Source organism: Dipodomys spectabilis, unplaced genomic scaffold, assembly GCF_019054845.1.
Source record: "Dipodomys spectabilis isolate Male_0828 unplaced genomic scaffold, ASM1905484v1 ptg000461l, whole genome shotgun sequence".
NCBI classification, from domain to species: Eukaryota; Metazoa; Chordata; class Mammalia; order Rodentia; family Heteromyidae; genus Dipodomys; species Dipodomys spectabilis.
In genome coordinates this window covers 316,401-333,671 of record NW_024871138.1, presented here as the reverse complement: position 1 = coordinate 333,671, position 17,271 = coordinate 316,401, and the positions used below count along the sequence as shown (strand labels likewise).

At 63.1% G+C, this 17,271-nt stretch overlaps 2 protein-coding genes across 4 annotated transcripts; both read right to left on the bottom strand.

Annotated features, from left to right (window-relative positions):
• Positions 1–1,050: 1,050 nt before the first annotated feature.
• On the bottom strand, positions 1,051–15,261 carry Pigq (phosphatidylinositol glycan anchor biosynthesis class Q). 3 transcript variants are annotated; one of them, XM_042668615.1, is made up of 11 exons: positions 15,205–15,261; positions 10,393–11,091; positions 8,751–8,882; positions 8,471–8,591; positions 6,542–6,668; positions 6,163–6,316; positions 5,949–6,060; positions 5,466–5,546; positions 4,907–5,021; positions 2,732–2,793; positions 1,051–2,163 (listed from the first exon to the last, which is right to left on the bottom strand). In XM_042668615.1, the coding sequence occupies exons 2-11, from the start codon at positions 11,079–11,081 to the stop codon at positions 2,011–2,013; spliced, it is 1,746 nt and encodes a 581-aa protein (XP_042524549.1). In that variant the 5' UTR covers positions 11,082–11,091; positions 15,205–15,261; the 3' UTR covers positions 1,051–2,010. The 3 variants fall into 3 exon arrangements, with proteins under 3 accessions (XP_042524549.1, XP_042524547.1, XP_042524546.1); XM_042668613.1 differs by lacking the exon at positions 15,205–15,261 and adding an exon at positions 12,915–13,011; XM_042668612.1 differs by lacking the exon at positions 15,205–15,261 and adding an exon at positions 11,974–12,186.
• Positions 15,262–15,682: 421 nt separating this feature from the next.
• On the bottom strand, positions 15,683–16,681 carry Nhlrc4 (NHL repeat containing 4). The gene has a single exon (XM_042668661.1). It carries the CDS (start codon positions 16,679–16,681, stop codon positions 15,683–15,685), a length of 999 nt encoding a protein of 332 aa, XP_042524595.1.
• Positions 16,682–17,271: the final 590 nt, after the last annotated feature.

The window sequence follows — 17,271 nt, the reverse complement described above, 5'->3', positions numbered from 1 at the left end:
CCGCGAGGGGGGCATCGGGGTTGGGGACGCGCGCCCGCGGGGGGGAGGGGGGTCGGGGACGCGCGCCCGCGGGGGGATGGGGGTCGGGGACGCGCGCCCGCGGGGGGGGGGCGTCGGGGTCGGGGACACGCGCCCGCGGGGGGGAGGGGGGGAGGGGACGCGCGCCCGCGGGGGGCCGGGGGGGGGGCCCTCCCCTCTTTCCCTCTGGGAGGCCGGGCCTGCTCCCCGAGCGAGCGAGGCCGGAGGTGTGTGCCCCGCCTCCCCTGCGGCCACACTGTCTGCCAGGAATGGCCATTGCAGGACGCATACCCACGAGACCCACCGCACCCGAGGGCCGCTCTGGTGTCCAGCCGCGGGGAGCTCTCCGGCGAGGGCCGGGCCCGCGGCCAGGGGGGAGACGCCCGCCGGCCCAAGCGGGTCCAGCCAGGCACAGGAGAGGATGTGAACAGGATGTGTGGCAGCCACGTGCCACTGGGCCTCCGCATCTGGCCGCTGGGAAGCTCCAACCCGAGGCCTCTGGACTTTGTGGGGCCCACCTGGACGGTCTCGTCCCCAGTACCACAGCGAGAGGAGCCCATGGGCAGTCTGCAGGTCTGATGGACACTTGGAAATCCAGACCGAGATGGCGCTCAGGGGCCTCTCTAGTGTCCAAATCCTCCGTAGTCTGGACTGGAGGCAGAAATTCCAGCAGCCCCTAGATGCTTCAGGATACTGAGGTTACCAGTCCAGGGACTGCCTGTCCCACTGCAGATTCTGCATACTCATCAGAGCCAGCAACAGTTAGTACCCTATTTCCCCAAGGTATATCCTATCCCAGAAGTCAGCCCCTTATGCCAGGTGAAGTTGTGATCAGAGGCCCTGCAGCCCTGGTTTACCCACCTGCGCCAGGACACCAAGGATCTAAGGCCTGCTGTAGACCACAAACAGGACACAGTCTGCCAGCCAGAGCACATCCTAGTCCTCTAGGAGGTCTCTATACCCACCCAGCCCAGGTACCATGGGCCTCCCCAGACCAGAGTGCATGCTCCATGGGAAAGGCCAAGCTGGCACTCCAAGCTCATAGCAGGTTTTATTGTGAACATGGTAAAAGTCAGGGTCCAGACCCATCCCCACCAGTGCTGGACCAGGGGCTTTGAGTTGCTGAGGTCTGTGGCAAAGGAGTATGGGAAGAAGACAATCCTGAGGCCTACTGGATGAGCAGGACGCACTGCCCTTCCCCCTACGTGGACACTTCCACACCACTTGGCACTGCACCCTCAGCCTCCTCTCCTCACATGGGATCTGGCGATGGATGGGCAGGTAGCCCAGCCACGATCACCCAGGGCAATTCATACTCTGGGCTGCAGAAGCAGGAAGCCAGTGACAGGAGATGGAAGGTCTTACCAAAGGACCTGTCCCAGGGGGACTGGGCAGGGTGGGCCAGCCAGGTGGGCAGGCATCCAGTTTCCAAATAGGTAGCCTGGGCTACCTCACAAGGCCTGGCTCCACACAAAAAGATAGCCACTGGTCTATCAGCAGCTCTCCACAAAGCGACCTCAGGGGAGCACCAACGAGCCCAGCAAGATTCGGGGTGGGAAGGTCTGGTCCACCAGGCCTGGGGGTCAGCAACTGCTTCAATCCCTCAGATGGAGGCATTCCAGGGAGGCATCTGGAAGGCCCCAGGGCCCGTCTGGCCGGTGACCGCAGGGCCAGGGGGACAGTCACGCAGGGGCTGGGGGCTGCTGGGCCCCGGGATAAGAGTGTGTGCCACGGCAGACCTCCTAGAAGCCAGGTCTCCAGGCAGGCGGTACAGGAGGGTCAGCACAGGCTGGCAGGGCCTTCGGAGAAGCCCAGGAGCCAGGTCAGGGATTCGGGAAGAAGGCCCACTCACACAGAGAACAGGGCCATTCTGGTTGGCCCCTGTGTGGGTCCGCACTGTTCCCAAGACCAGTGCCATCTGGCAGAGAAGGATGGCGGCTGTGACGGCTGCCACCAGCAGAGGGATGACGGCCGTGAGCGGAGACGGGCCGCTCAGTCCTGCTTTTCCCCTCTCTGCCTCCAGGGGTAGATAAGCTCTCCAAAGAACAGCTTGCGGCACAGAGAGCCCCAGGAGTGCTTGGGAGGGCAGCCACAGCTGGGGAGGCGGTAGGTGTGCGCCACGCGACTGTAGGGCAGGGGGTTTATCTGGAAGGACAGGACAGTGGTGAGCAGGTGAGTGGTCAGGGTACTTTGGGGCTAGATAGATCCATCCACCCCAGGATCCACTCAGCAGAGACTGCAAATGCCCAAGCCTCTGGGAGACACCACGCTGGGGCAGGCGTCTGCCCAGGAGGGAACTTAAGTTAGCCTCAACCCTGCCCACTCACCCTCACAGGGACCAAGCACCCAAGACAGTCTAGATGACAGGAAACAACGGCACAGTCACAGGCTTTCGCTAAGTTCGTTTCTTTTGGACCTTGAGCCCTGTGGGGCCCAGGACAGGAGACGGAGAATGGAACCAGGTGGGCAGCCCAGTGTGTCTCTGACTCAGAGCTAGAGCCCCTATCCACGGTGGGCACACATGGGCCGCCAGCGGGTCCTGATACTGAGCCGTGGCTGGCTAACCTCGTGGAACCCAATCCCGCTGGACCTTTTTGCTGACACATAACCCCGGGCTGGCATGCTAACACTCAGGCCCCACAGCAGCTGACCCCCAACTGTCCCACACGGTGGCAAAGCCTGGTAGAGCAGTGAGGGGCACGGGAGACCTTACCTGCATCAGGAGGCAGAGAGGTCTGCCTGCCTTGTGCTCCAGGACTCGGAACTTCACTCCAGCTGCAAAGAGAACAAGGTGCTTAAGTGGTAGGTGCCAGCCTCTATCCCCAGTGCTCCACAGAGTGCCCACAGGTCCTGCCATGTGCTGTGGGTTCCTGTAGGCAGAGAACTCTAATGGGAAAGGCCTTGTCAAGCAGCACCTGGGGGGGGCACCTAGAGAACACAGGCCTGTCTGGCCACTCAGGCCTCGCCTGCTTCCCATCCTGATCTGCCTCTATAGAAAAGCACAGAAGACAGAAGAGTGTCCTGCGAGGGAGAGCTGAGGGGCATGCGGGGCGGGGGGCGGGGGGGGGGGGGGGAGGGGGAGGCCCGCAGGCTGACAGTACGTGGATTGTCCAGCAGCACACAGAGCACGTGGATGGCAGCTGCCCTGCTGACTACTCAGTGTGTTGATCAGCTTGGGGACCTATGACAACACAGGCTTGCAGTTAGGGCTCCAAGTTTAGGAAGTCTCAAGGTGGAAGGTTCTTAAACAGGCTGGGAAGGTGGCTCAGTGGTAGGGTACTTGCCTAGCATGCCTGAAGCCCTGGGTTGGATTCCTCAGTACCACATTCACAGAAAAAGCTGGAAGTGATGCTGTGGTTCTAGTGGTAGAGTGCTCACCTTGAGCAAAAGAAGCTCATAGACAGTGCCTAAGCCATGAGTTCAAGCCCAGGACTGGAAAAAATAACAGGAGTGACTGGGCAATGATGATCCACACCTGTAATCCTAGCTACTCTGAGGTCAGAGTTTAAAGCCAACTTGAGGAGAAGTTTGTGAGACTCGAATTAACCAGTAATAAGTTGGAACTAAAGCTGGGCACCAGTGGCTCACCCCTGTCATCCTAGCTACTCAGGAGGCTGAGATCTGAGGATCACAGTTCAAAGCCAGCCCAAGCAGGAAAGTCCATGAGACTCTTATCTCCAATAAAAACCACTAGAAACCTGGAAGTGACGCTGTGGCTCAAGCAGTAGAGCGCTTGCCTTGAGCTGAAGAGCTGAGAGACAGCGCCCAGACCCAGAGTTCAAGCCCCACAACTGACCAAAAAAAAAAAGGCTGGAACTTGATGCTCACTGGGACCTCCTAGATAGTTCAGGAAATCTGTGGGCTCCCAGAATATGTTCAAAGTCAGAAGAGACAAGCCACAGTCCCAAGCCTTGCAGGGACAGGCTCCCTTCAAGGTATCTGGCCAACCCTCAGCTGGTGTCAGAAAGCAACATGAAGCAGGGGATCCGGGGAAAGCCAGGTGCTGAATACTGAGTGAGGCCTGTGCAAGATGCTTCTATCACACAGGGTGTGGCCAGCCACACCCCTCACACAGCCTGTCCCTTCAATGCTGGGGGCAGACACAGCCCACAGTCAGACCAGCAGGTACTTAACACACGGAAAAGAAAAGACAAGGGCAGGGCACCCACTGGCCACTGAGTGATGCACTGGGACTGATCAGGGGCTGAGAGCCTGAGATCAAGGTTTGACACCAGCCCAGGCAGACAGATCCAAGAGACTTAGATCCCCATTTAACCAGCGAAAAGCTGGAAGGGCTCAGGTGCTGATGGCTCAAACCTACAGTCCTAGCTACTCAGGAGGCTGAGATTTGAAGATCGAGGTTCAAAATCTGCCTGGGCAGGAAAGTCTGTAAGACTCTTATTCCCAAAGATAAGCCATGGCTCCAGTGGTAAAGCACCAACCTTGAACACAAAATCTCAGAAACAGCACCCAGGCCCTGAGTTCATGCCCAAAGACCAGCACACACACAAAAAAGCCAGAAGGGAGATGGAGATGTGGCTCAAGTGATACAGTACCCAAAAATAAATTTATTAATTAAAGAGCAAGGGGGCTGGGAAGTTGGCTCAGTGGTAGAGCGCTAGCCTTGACTGGAGAGCTGTGGGACAGCGCCTAGGCCCAGAGTTCAGGCCCCATGACTGACAAAAAAAAATAAAGAACAAGAGCCACACGTGGACCTCAGGGGACCTCCTGCCCGACCTCCCAGGAGGCAGCTGGCTGGAAGCTGGCCGGGACAGTCTTGACAGAAGCTGGGGACTGGGAGGACCTGCCTTCCTGAAGTACTAGAAGCGGCAGTGCAGGTGTGTGTACCTCACTGCCAATGGCCAGCCACAGAGCACACAGCACTTACCTGCCAGCCGGTAGGGCCGGCAGAGCCGAAGGCCAAGAGAGTAGAGAGGCAGCGAGTTGATGAGGTCCACAAGCAGATGAATCAGGCCCTGCACCGTGACCACGAGGAGCCGGAGCTGCAGAAGGTGACATTCAGGTCGCTGGGCCGGGGCTGCACACAGAGCCTAACTGCCTAACTGATCATGTCCATGAGCAGAGCAGCCCAATAGGGTCCTGGGCCAAAGGGTGGCCCAGGGGCTCAAGGACGAAGTGTGGATGAAGTGGGACTAGCAGTCAGGAGGGAAGGAGCCAGGGGCAGGTCAGTCCCTGGACCAGGACAGGGGCTGCACAACGCCACACTGACAGGCCACCTGGGTGCCAGGCACAGCCCAGCCAGCACCCACCACAGGTGCCGCTCTCCCCTGCGCCCAGCCCCAAGCCCAGCAGGGGAAGGTAGGACCCTCATCTGCCTCAGCCCCAAAGGGCCCACCAGAGCCATGGCCCCGAGGGAAAGCACAGACGGTCTGCCGATGCCCCGCTCGTGGTGGAGCCTGCAGCGAGAGCGCAGCACCGACTCTCACCAGCGTGAACACCAGGTAGTACAGGGCGGTGGTGGGCAGCAAGAAGACGAGGATGGTGAAGAGCAGAGTCCCGATGAAGAGCTGCAGAGGAGACGGGACGGCAGACCTGCTGGGCTGGCCCTCCCCTGTGGCTCTCCGCACGCTCCTGCCCCTCCCCCAGCCAGTCAGGTCACTGCAGCTGGGACTGCCAGTCCTCCCAAGCAGCGCAGGGTGGCCCACGCCTGGTGGCACTGAGCAGTGCCACAGAGCGGTGCCCACCAGCACCGTGCACCCGCCGGAGCGCACGGCCGCACACCACACAGTACCAGACAAAGTGGCCGTCACAGGCATGGGACAAGCCCCCGCCACAGGCCCTGCCGAGGGGGTGCAGAGTTTGAACCCACCTGGGGAAAGTCTGTTGGTCTGATGGCACCCCCCCAGGGCAACCCTGCAATCGGAGTAGGCTGCCCCCGGGTGGCACCCCTCTTTGAGCCTTGCAGGTACCTGGTCCAGGTCATAGGAGCAGGAGTCCACACGCTGGCGCAGAACATTCCACTTCTTCCCCCGGAACAGACGCCAGAGAGCGGACAGGCCGTAGATCTTCAGGCAGTAGAGCCTGCAGGATGGAGGCAGGCACGGTGCAGGGCAGCCAGGGCCCTGAACTTCACCCACCCGCCCTCCCGCCATGGCGCACCGGCTCAGAAGCCTTCACTCTCACCTGGCACCGTAGACGTAGAAGCAGTAGATGTGGAAGGTGAGGAGAGCAACGATGTCTGACAGGATGGACAGGGCGACGGTCAGCCCCAGGCAGGCCGAGAGGCCCACGTGCCACAGGATGCGCTCAATGAAGGGGGACATGAGGTGGATGTAGCCTGCAGGGCGAGGTCAGCCCTGAGAGGCGCCCTGGAAAAGCCCGGCACCCTGAGTTGCTCAGTGGGGACAGAGCCCTGAGACCTGGGAAACAGTGCCTGACTGTGCCCAGCCCGGCAGGCTTCACACACCGGAGGCCGGGAGGGTGGGGCAGAAGGGACGGCCCGACCAGCCTCCCTGCCCTCCACGCGGTCTGGCTGGGCCCCTCACTCCACGTCGGCACTCACTGATCCACAGGTGTATGTGGTACAGGAAGAAGCGGCCTAGCACCTGGTCCAGGGCCCGGTTCATCTTGAGCCCGGCCGGAGCTCCCATCAGCCACTGCAGGAGATGCTGGAGCTCCTCGGCTACATGCTGCAGAACATGGTGAAGGGGACGTGGGCAGGGCAAGGGCGGTTAATACTTCCTTCCTCCAGGGTGCGGGGCATTTCAAACGAGTCTGCAGGGACACCCTCTTCACAGAGACCTGCTGAGAGCCAGCTCTCCATCCTCCCAGCAGGCCGTTCACAGCCTGAGCAGCTGACAGTTGCCCTGGTCCCCGGGGCCTGTCCCAGCCATTCCTCACTGACAGCCATCTCCACCTTACAGTATTCCTCTTTCTCCATTTTACCACTTCAAACCCTGGGTGATGCCTGGACAGGGCCCGCCTCAGGCCTGCAGGAGAACCTGTGAGTCTGTGTCAGTCTTCTGGCAAAGACCCAGCCCACCATCAGAGGCCTGGGGCGCCAGGGCAGTGACAGGGGCCTTCCCATGGGGTTTCAGACCCATCAAGGGCCCAGGCAGCAGGAGAATGCTGGACAACAAGCACCCCTGGACAGCACAAGGCCCCCACAGCGAAGTTCTGGGCACCCAGGGGAGAGCTGTTGTGCGTGTGCAGGTCATGTGGTGATGGGGGTGGGTGAGGAAGGTGAGGCCACAGAAACATCTCTGTGCCCCACCCTATCCATCCCAACCCCTGCTACAGCCTCAGCCCGCTCAGGGCCAGCAAGAGAGGGAAGAAAACATTCTTTATAAATAGAGCTTATTTAATATTTAAAGGATAAAAAAGCTTGGTCGCAGGGAAAAACTTCATTTTGAAATTAAATATTTATATTTTTGAGCAATTCTGTAAAAAAGAGGTCTAAGACAAAGTTGGCCACGCGGCAGAATACAGAAACAGCCACGCTCTCAGCCCCTCCCACAGCCTCCTCCCTGCTTTCCCAAAGCCCGTGGTAAGCCCAGAGTCCTGGCCTGGCCACACAGGCTCACAGAGGCCTTCAGGTAGCTGAATACCAGTGGCTCACGCCTATAAACCTAGCTACTCAGAAAGCTGAGATCTGAGGATCACAGTTCAAAGCCAGCCCTGGCAGGAGTCAATGAGACAGACTCCTATCTCCAACTAACCACCAAAAAGCCAGAAAATAAAATAAAGAAAAAAGAAGAAGAAAAAGCTAAAAGTCCAAAGAGAACACCCTGCCCAGGAAGACACTCTCTTAATGGTAGAGTTAGGGTTTGGGATCCAAGGAAGAGAGAGGTTAAAGACTCAGAGTGGATGAGGAGGGAAGGCCCACCCCCAGCCCTGATATGTTGCACCACGGGCCATGAAGGGAAAGCCAGGCCCAGAAGACAAGCTTGTGCCGCTGGCTGTCAGCGTAGGAAGTATGGACTTAGCCCGGGAGTAGCTGGGCCCTCCAGACACCTCTGGGCACCGGGAGGCTCCTGAGGCTGGTGGAGATGAGAGGTCACCAGAAAGGGAGGCAATGAAGATCTTCAACCCTAGCCACAGGGGCCATCTTTGGGAAGACATGGTGAATACTTGGCGTTGAAATACAAGTCTGTGTCCCCCAGGAACTTTCCCTTTTTTTTGGGGGGGGGGAGGCAGTCCTGGGGCTTGAACTCAGGGCCTGTGCAGTGTCCCTGAGCTTCTTTTGCTCAGGGCTAGCACTCTACAACATGAGCCATAGCACCACTTCCAGCTCTTTCTGTTTATATGGTACTGAGGAATCCAACCCAGTACTTCATGTGTGCTAGGCTAACATTCTACCACTAAACCACATTCCCAGCCCCCAGCCCACCCCCGAACTTTCTCTGGGCCATCTCTAGGATAAGGGCAGAGAAGAGCTGCTTTGGCCTTCTGAGGGGCTGCTGCCCGGGGTTCCCCACCTCCATCTACTCACATCAGCCGCAGGCACGAGGGCATCAGCCAGCTGCCCAATTCGGTTATTGCCGTGGAGCCAAGAGAGCAACAGGAGGCCAAGGATCACATCCATGAGCACAGAGATCAACGTGTTGGCCTTCCTAAAAGGACAGTCAGCAAGAGCTGGACACGTAGGCCACCTCAGAAGGCGTGGCAGGAGGGGCACAGTGCGCTGGTAACAGAGAGGGTGGGCAAGGGGAAAGGGCTGGGGCGTGGCCGTCCCCCTTCCGCCCCCCTCCTCCCCGGGGGCAGGCCCATACCTCATCAGCTCCGAGGGGCTCTGGGCCTTCTCAGTGCTGAAAACAAGCGTGAGTTGCTCCAGTCTGTGCCGGAGCTGCTCGCAGGTGTAGAGTTTGCTCCCAATGAAAGGCAGGGGCCACAGCCTCCACAGCCTGGGGGGCGGGCACAAGGTCGACACTGCATTTTCCATCTCCAGCTCCTCCTCCCTGCAGACCCCTCTTTCCTCACAGGGAAGAAGAGTTAACCCAGCAGGACAGAGGCAGTGCACAAGACCCATGGCCCAGCCAAGCACAGGGAGGGCTGGGCTGTTCTCCAGGGGCCCCTCCGGTATGGCCACCCTTAGCCTCAACAAACCTGGAGCACACAGCCCACCAGGCAGGCAGCACTGAGCACCAAGACGGTCTGGAGCGGGAATCAGGTCACCTCCCACCCACCCAGGACTTGCTCTGCCTGCCAGATGGCAGCCCAGAGGCTTGGTAAGGGTCCCCGGGCTGGCCTGGCTCCCCATCAAGACTCAATCTCTCATGGACAAGGGAGACATGGGGACCCTTCCAGATGTCTGCACACTAAGGGAGGTGGAGACGGTGCTGGTAGCAACTCTGCCACATTCACATGGATGAGAGTGGAGATCAGCAAGGTCGGCCAGGAGCCCGTACCCCTGCCCAGGGGCCCTGTGGATCCAGAGGGAACTAGGGACTTCCGAAAGTGCAGCGCTTCAACTAACCCATGCCAGAACCTATGCCTAGAGCTTTGGAGGAAAATTAATGCTTGCCAGCCACAAAGACTGCTCCTACCACCGGTGCAGTGCTCTAGGACTGCAAACTGGCCCAGCGCAGACCAAGGCCCCACTGCATCCTGGAACTGCTTACGGACGGCACAAAAGGGGCACGAGAGCCCAGAGGGCCCACCCAGCCAGTGACACTGACACTAGCCAGCCAACAGCTGCGCTCTTGCCATGCATCAAGGACTTTCACAAACCCTTTGCCTTTTTTCTTTTTCTTTTTTTTTTGGGTCAGCCACAGGGCTTGAACTCAGGACCTGGGCACTGTCCCTGAGCTCTTTTGCTCAAGGCTAGCACTCTACCACTTTGAGCCACAGCACTATTTCTTGTTTTCTGGTGGTTAGCTGGAGATAAGAGTCTCACAGACGTTCCTGCGGGGCTGGCTCTGAACTGTGATGCTCAGATCTCAGCCTCCTGAGCAGCTGGGATGACAGGCGTGAGCCACCACGCCTGGCTGAGAAGCAATCTTCTGCAGGGAGTGAGGCCTGCAGGGACAAGCGGTCAGGGCACTGGGGAAGTGGGCAGCTTCGCTTCCCTGTGACCTCAGAAGGCAGACGATTCCTAGCCAGGGCAGCCAACGATCATTTGGGAACAATATCTAAGTTATTTTGGGGACTTGGGCCATCTGTAGTTCAACCTGTGCCCCTAGGCAGTGGACCTCATACAACCCAGAAGCTGCTGAAAACAGTGGATCTAACCCAGTCAGGAATAAGACACAAGAGCCACGGCCATCCCCAGTACTTCAAGGATGCTCAGGGTGGGAGGATGGCCAGGGTCCTGGGTAGGGTCCCCATGGGCCTCCAGCCACAGTAGGAGGTGAGCCTAAGGTTCTCAGGGGCCTGGCTCTCTACTGTACCCCGCCCGGGCCCCTGGGCACCTACCAGCAAGTACCGGCAGCAGAGACCAGCGAGAGCAGAGAGGCCAGCAGCAGACAGAGGGGCCCCGAGGCCCACTTTGCCAACTCCACAAGGATGCTGCCTTCCACACCCTCTGACTGCCAATGGCTCAGCCGCACAGGCCCTTCATCGTACCGGTCACCGCAGAAGAGCACCTCACTCTGCGCCACTGTGTCGAAGACAGCAGCCAGACCCCCAGCACTGGCTGTGGCATCTCCGGCCTGCTGATCAGGCAGCACCGCAGGCGGATGCAGCCAGGACAGCAGCACCTTTCGCTGGTCGTAGAAAATGAGCATGACCTGGTCCTCGCTGGGGGTGCCCGGGGTGGCAGGCACCTGATGGTGCGTGGCCCTGCAGCTCCAGGCCCTGCTGCCCTTCTCCCGACAGAGCTGCAACCAGGGCTCATGGGTGAAGATGGCACTCAGGCCCTCCAGGAAGTGGCCCAGGCCTTCCTCAGGCTCTTGCTGGTGGTGACACCAGGTGCCCAGCACGGTCACACCGACCCGGCTGGCCTGCTGCACCTGTGCCAGGAGCCGCTTAACCTGGATGGGGATGAAAGGAAAGTGCACCACAGCCAGGACCACAGCACTGCTTTGTTCTGGAACCCACCGACCCACCAGCAGCCCACTGTCTGCTGAGGCACAGCATGTGGGGAAGAAGGCCTTGAGCATCATACCGGGAGCCCTGGAAGGGAAGGAGAGAGCTGGCTGAGAAGTGCTGCTGCTGCTGTGTGAATGGCAGTAGCGGGGCCGCGGGTGGGGACACGGTCTCTAGAGGGCATGTCCGTGCCCTCCGGGGTGGGTTGCCTAGTGGCGGCTGTGGGCCATGGCCTTCCATCTCACACGGGCAGCCCCCCAAGCCAGACCGAGCACAGCAGCACCACGTGCCTCGGCAGGCCAGTGCTGCCTTCCATTCTGAGACAGGCCTGCCCGGGCATGGAGCTGTGGAGCTTCCTTCTTCCTGTAGGTGCGCAGTGGGCTCAACGTGAACAGGCCGCCTCTAGGACTCCCAACATCCCCTCCCCCCCATAACTAAGCAGGGCAGGCAGCTAGTGAACATGCCCACGGGGAAACCCATGCTGGACCCCAGCCCCAGTCAAATCCCCAGGCAGCACCAAAAGCCAAGTTCTCTTCCTGTCCCTTCCTCCTCCGGAAGGCCAGACGCTGGGCATCAGGATGTTATGACAGCTGTTTGGCAATTCTGCTTGAGAGGAGCCCACTGTGGCCAAAGGAGACCAGCCCAGCCAGCCCAGACCAAGCCTTTCCATCTCAGCCTGTCAGGACAGCCCCGACAGTAGAGACCCACCATGACCCTTTCTGGGGAACACCAGACAGCTGAGGGCTGTGGCTGGGGAAGAGAAACACCCTTGGCCCAGCAGTACGCAGAAGACTGGGGTGGCCACCTGGAACGTTCACCTGGGTGAATTCAATGCAATGTGCCCGCCAACCTTTTGCTTTAAAAGCCAACTTCACAAGAAGTTCCTCCCCCATAAGGGAAGAGAGTGGAGGGCAAAGGTCGGCGTTCTGATCCTCAGGTGATGGGGCGAATTCCCAGCCTGGCGCTCACCTGGGCCTCGGCCGGCTGCGCGGCTCGGGGAGCCTGGGAAGGGTGCAGGCGCGGCTCGGGGAGCCTGGGAAGGGTGCAGGCGCGGCTCGGGGAGCCTGGGAAGGGTGCAGGCGCGGGCAGCCGATGGCAGCGGAGGCGCGGGCCGGCAGCAGCCTGGGCGGATGACGGAGCAACCCGGCCGGGCCGGCGAGAGGGGCAGGGGCCAGGGCAACGCTGCGCCGGAAGAAGAGGAGAAAAGGAGCCAGGAACTGAAGCCCGGCGCGCTAGGCCCGGCCGCCCCCGCGGAACCGAAACACCGGCGCCTCGGGCCGGGCGGCGGGCGAGGGGACGGCGGGCGGGCGGGCGGGGGGACGGCGGGCGGGCGGGCGGGGGGACGGCGGGCGGGCGGGCGGGCGGGCGGGGGGACGGCGGGCGGGCGGGCGGGGGGACGGCGGGCGGGCGGGGGGACGGCGGGGGGGACGGCGGGCGGGCGGGGGGACGGCGGGCGGGCGGGCGGGCGGGGCCCAGCGAGGCTGGCCGGCCACCGGTTCCCACACATCCGCCCCCCCCCGCCCTCCCTCCTGTCCGCCCTCCCGTCTGTCTCCCTCCCCTCCCCTCGCCCTCCCTCCCCTCCCCCCCTCCCTCCCCTCCGCCCTCCCTCCCTCCCCTCCGCCCTCCCTCCCTCCCTCCCCCCCGCCCTCTCGGGCTCCGCCCAGGCGGGGGTCAGGGGCGGCGGGGGTCAGGGGCGGCGGGGGTCAGGGGCGGCGGGGGTCAGGGGCGGCGGGGGTCAGGGGCGGCGGGGGTCAGGGGCGGCGGGGGTCAGGGGCGGCGGGGGTCAGGGGCGCGCGGGGGGCGCCGCCGCCGCTCCTCCCGCCCGCGGGGCGCCCCGGCTCCGGGGACCGGGCGGCCAGGCCTCGCCCCCGGCCCGGGCTCCCCGGCCTCCCGCCCTCCCCGGCGCTCACCGGCTGCTGCCCGGGGCCGCGCCCCGCGTGGCGGGAACCGGGCGGGACGGCGGCGCTCGAGGCCTCGGCCCCTCCGCCGGTGCCGCGGACCCCAATCCCATTTCCGCCCGCTCGCCCCGCGTTGCCGCGCGACGGTCCGGCGCCCAAAGGCGCCCGTGCGGCGCTCGAGCCGCGCCCCAGGGTTCCGCGCGCGCCGCGGCCCCGGCCCCGGCCCCGGCCCCGGCCCCGACCCCGGCCCCGGCCCCGGACCCGGCCCCGACCCGACCCCGACCCCGGACCCGACCCCGACCCGACCCGACCCCGACCCCGGACCCCGGCCCGGCCCGGCCCGGCCCCGACCCGACCCGACCCCGGACCCGGACCCGACCCCGACCCCGGCCCGGCCCCGACCCGACCCGACCCCGGATCCGACCCGACCCGACCCCGGATCCGACCCGACCCCGGACCCGGACCCGACCCCGGACCCGACCCCGGCCCGGCCCGGCCCCGACCCGACCCGACCCGACCCTGGACCCGACCCCGACCCCGACCCCGGCCCGGCCCCGACCCGACCCGACCCGACCCCGGACCCGACCCGACCCGACCCCGGACCCGGACCCGGCCCCGACCCGACCCCGACCCCGGCCCCGACCCGACGCGACCCCGGACCCGACCCCGGCCCGGCCCCGACCCGACCCGACCCCGGACCCGACCCGACCCCGGACCCCGGCCCCGGCCCGGCCCCGACCCGACCCCGGACCCCGACCCCGGCCCGGACCCGACCCGACCCGACCCCGACCCCGGACCCGACCCCGGACCTGGCCCCGACCCCGACCCCGGCCCCGGACCCCGGACCCGGCCCCGACCCCGACCCCGGCCCCGGACCCGACCCGACCCCGGACCCGGCCCCGACCCAACCCGACCCCGGACCCGGCCCCGGCCCCGGCCCCGACCCCGGACCCGACCCGACCCCGGACCCCGGACCCGACCCCGACCCGACCCCGGACCCGACCCCGACCCGACCCCGGACCCGACCCCGACCCCGGCCCGGACCCGACCCCGGCCCGGCCCGGCCCCGACCCGACCCCGACCCCGGCCCCGACCCGACCCGACCCCGGCCCGGACCCGACCCCGGCCCCGGACCCGACCCCGGCCCCGGACCCGACCCGACCCGACCCGACCCCGGACCGGACCCGACCCCGGCCCGGGGCCATCAGGAGCCAGCGCTGGTGGCTCACGCCTGTAATCCTAGCTACTCAGGAGGCTGAGATCTGAGGATCGCGGTTCAACGCCAGCCTGGGCAGGAGAGACCGTAAGACTCCTATCTCCAATAAACCACCAGAAAACCGGAAGTGGCGCTGTGGCTCAAGTGGTAGAGCGCTCACCTTGAACTGAAGAGCTGAGGGACAGCGCCCAGGCCCAGAGTTCAGGCCCCATGACCAAGAAAAAAGGATTGCCAGGAGAGTTCAGAGGCCAGAGCCCCGCACACTCACTCAGGGTCCCGAGTGCCCACAGCACTCACAGGCCCAGGCGTGCAGTGTCCCAAGAACAACACAGAAACAGTGTTTATTGAGTCCATGTGCTTTCTTACCTATGTCAGTTTACCCCCATACATCAAGGCCAGGACCCTGAGAGAACCCCCCTAGGCGTAACAGTTAAATCACAGACTCCCAATTCCAGGTGACAGGCTGAGCACAGCTCAGGCTTGCAGGGCCAGGGCCGGCACCGTTTTGTTTTGTGGTTGTTGATTGTGGGGCTTGAACTCAGCCCCTGGTGCTGTCCCTGAGCTTTTCACTCAAGGGCAGCGCTCTACCACTTTGAGCCACAGCTCCACTTCCAGTTTTCTGGTGGTTCATTGGAGATAAGAGTCTGACAGATTTTCCTGCCTGGGCTGGCCTTGAACCACAGTCCTCAGACCTCAGCCTCTTTAGTGGCTAGGATTATAGGTGTGAGCCACCAGTGCCCAGCTGTTCCTGTCTTCATAAAGCCCCTTTACTGGGGCCCAAATTTAACTAACACCTCCCCCCCACCACACACACACACACACACACACACACACACACACACACACACACTTCCCTTCCAGGCCTTATTTCCCTTCAAACATGGGCAGAAAAGCCATGGCATTACTCTTTTTAAGCAGCAGAAGTCTGTCTTCCATGAAAAACTGCCCAGGACAGGCCCCTGCCACCTACCCAGAGCTCTTATAGCTTTTGAATGGGGAAGAGAATACTGAGACTCTAAACCTAGCTAGACTCTTACCCTACCCCCATCACCTCTGGGCTGCCTCTCTGCTGTGCCTACCCCTTACCTCCACTTGGTCCAGAGAAGCTTCTAGAGGCTCAGGAAGGACTATGGGTGTCTGAGAAGCTGAGGGGGACTAAAGGGCCACATCCCTGCTCCAAGCTGCCCACCCAGCCACACCCTCCTGGCCCCCGCCCTCCCTGCCTGTCTCTGATAAGAGGCTGCAGCCGGCCTGCGTCAGGAGCCCCCGCCTTGATCACTGCTTCCATCCCACCAAGAGTTTCAGGCTCCCAGGCCTCCTGGGACTCAGGCCCTTGGGACTTGGGCGCAGGGCAGGGGTGCACTGAACAGAGGGGTGGAAAGGGCCCAGCTCTAGGCTTGTGGGGGAGGCTCGGGAGGCAGCTGATTCATGTGTGGTTGCCGCAAGTTTGAAGCACTTGCCAAGAGAAACACACGAGTGCAGCCAGGCTCAGGCCCTGCAGCTGCTGGTGGGATGGCGGGTCCAGCCACCCCAGAGCCCACTCCGCTGGAGGTACAGGCTTTGCTCACTGGGGCTCCCCACCAGGCCCCAGGTACTGGTATATCTTGATGCAGTTGTCTCCAGCATCTGCCACGACTAGCTGGCCCTGCGGTGCACAGGCCACGCCCAGGGGCCGCTCCAGCCCCTCTGACAGCAGGCAGATGGGAGGCCCAACGCGGGGAAACAGAGTCACCTGACGCCTCCGTTGATCAGCCACAATGACATTGCCCTCGGAGTCAGAGCACACGCCTGCCGGGCGGCCAAAAGTGTGCCCCGTGAGGGCCCCGAGGGAGCCGAGGGGCTGCCGGGCACTGCCGAACAACCACACACTCCCAAACTCCTCCGTCACAGCCAGGCCCCCGTCAGGTCCTGGGCCCACCCAGCAGGGGCCTTCCAGACCCAGAATCACAGCCGGGGCCAGCAGCTCCCGGGCGGGGCCCAAGGTGAAGCTGTGCACAGACCCACGCAGGTAGTCCGCGACCAGGAAGCGGCCAAGGGCATCCACAGCTAGCCCTCTGGGGGACAGGAACGTGCCCACAGTGGCCCAGTGACCTTGCGGGACTCGTCTGGTGTGCTGGAGCGCGTGGACGGCCCCATGGATGAGGTCGCTGACCACCACCAGCCCCGCGGCCGTCACCGCCACGTCCTCCGGAATGAAGGCCCCAGCGCCCTGCCTGCAGCACGGCAGGTGGCAAAGGGCATGTCCCTCCAGGTCCAGCACGTGGACGAAGGGCCTGGACCCTGCTGTCAGGAAGAGCAGGCCATCCGGGGAGCAGTGTAGGCCCCTGAGCTCCCCTGCAGCGCCCACGGGCACTGGGATGCGCCCAAGCAGCCGGGGCCGCGGGGACCCAGGGGGACCTGAGGGGGGATCCAGAGTGAGCCGCAGGCCAGGCCAGGAAGCCAGAGGGCAGCAGGTCGGCAGCAGCCGTCCGCTCTGCTTTTCTGAAACTGCAGGATGGTTGGGGGCACTGTGTGCCGGGGTGCTCGATGGTCCTGGAGTCCTTTCTGGGGGCAGCGTTGGCATCCTCCTATCACAGAGAGGAGGAGCTGGGGCCTGGGGCCAAGGCTAAAGCTGAGGTGGAAGCTGAGGCTGGGGTTGGGAGGAGGCTGGGAGGAGGCTGGGGCTGGAGGAGGTTGGGGTTGGGAGGAGGCTGGGGCTGGAGGAGGCTGGGGCTGGAGGAGGTTGGGGTTGGGAGGAGGCTGGGGCTGGAGGAGGCTGGGGTTGGGAGGAGGCTGGGGCTGGGAGGAGGCTAGGAGGAGGCTGGGGCTGGAGGAGGCTGGGAAGAGGCTGGGGCTGGGAGGAGGCTGGGAGGAGGCTGGGGCTGGGAGGAGGCCGTTGCTAGAGGGGTCCGAGCTGGATTCAAGCTCAGTTCCTCAGTGCTGAATGCCTCTCGCGGGCCCTTAGGCCCAGCAATCACCGGCTGTCAAGGTGCCTGGAGTCTGGGCAACCTGGCCCACCCCTGAAGGTGGAAGGTTAAAAGTTAAAGTTTTTGTGAGGAGGTGACAGATACGTGGCATTTCTCAAACTCACTGTCTTGGGAATGGTCCAAATTCCTGATGACCCCTCACCGCCCCTGTGCACCAGGCAGGGAGAGCTCTGAGCCCAGGGGGTGA

Bases quoted from the DNA above. Each gene is read 5' to 3' on its own strand.
- Pigq (XM_042668615.1), bottom strand. From the start codon at position 11,081: ATGATGCTCAAGGCCTTCTTCCCCACATGCTGTGCCTCAGCAGACAGT. The intron at 6,061-6,162 runs GTGAGAGTGAAG...TCCATCCTGCAG, and splicing joins TTCTACGTCTACGGTGCCAG to GCTCTACTGCCTGAAGATCT. The intron at 5,022-5,465 runs GTGAGAGTCGGT...CACCTTCTGCAG, and splicing joins ACTACCTGGTGTTCACGCTG to CTCCGGCTCCTCGTGGTCAC.
- Nhlrc4 (XM_042668661.1), bottom strand. From the start codon at position 16,681: ATGCCAACGCTGCCCCCAGAAAGGACTCCAGGACCATCGAGCACCCCG.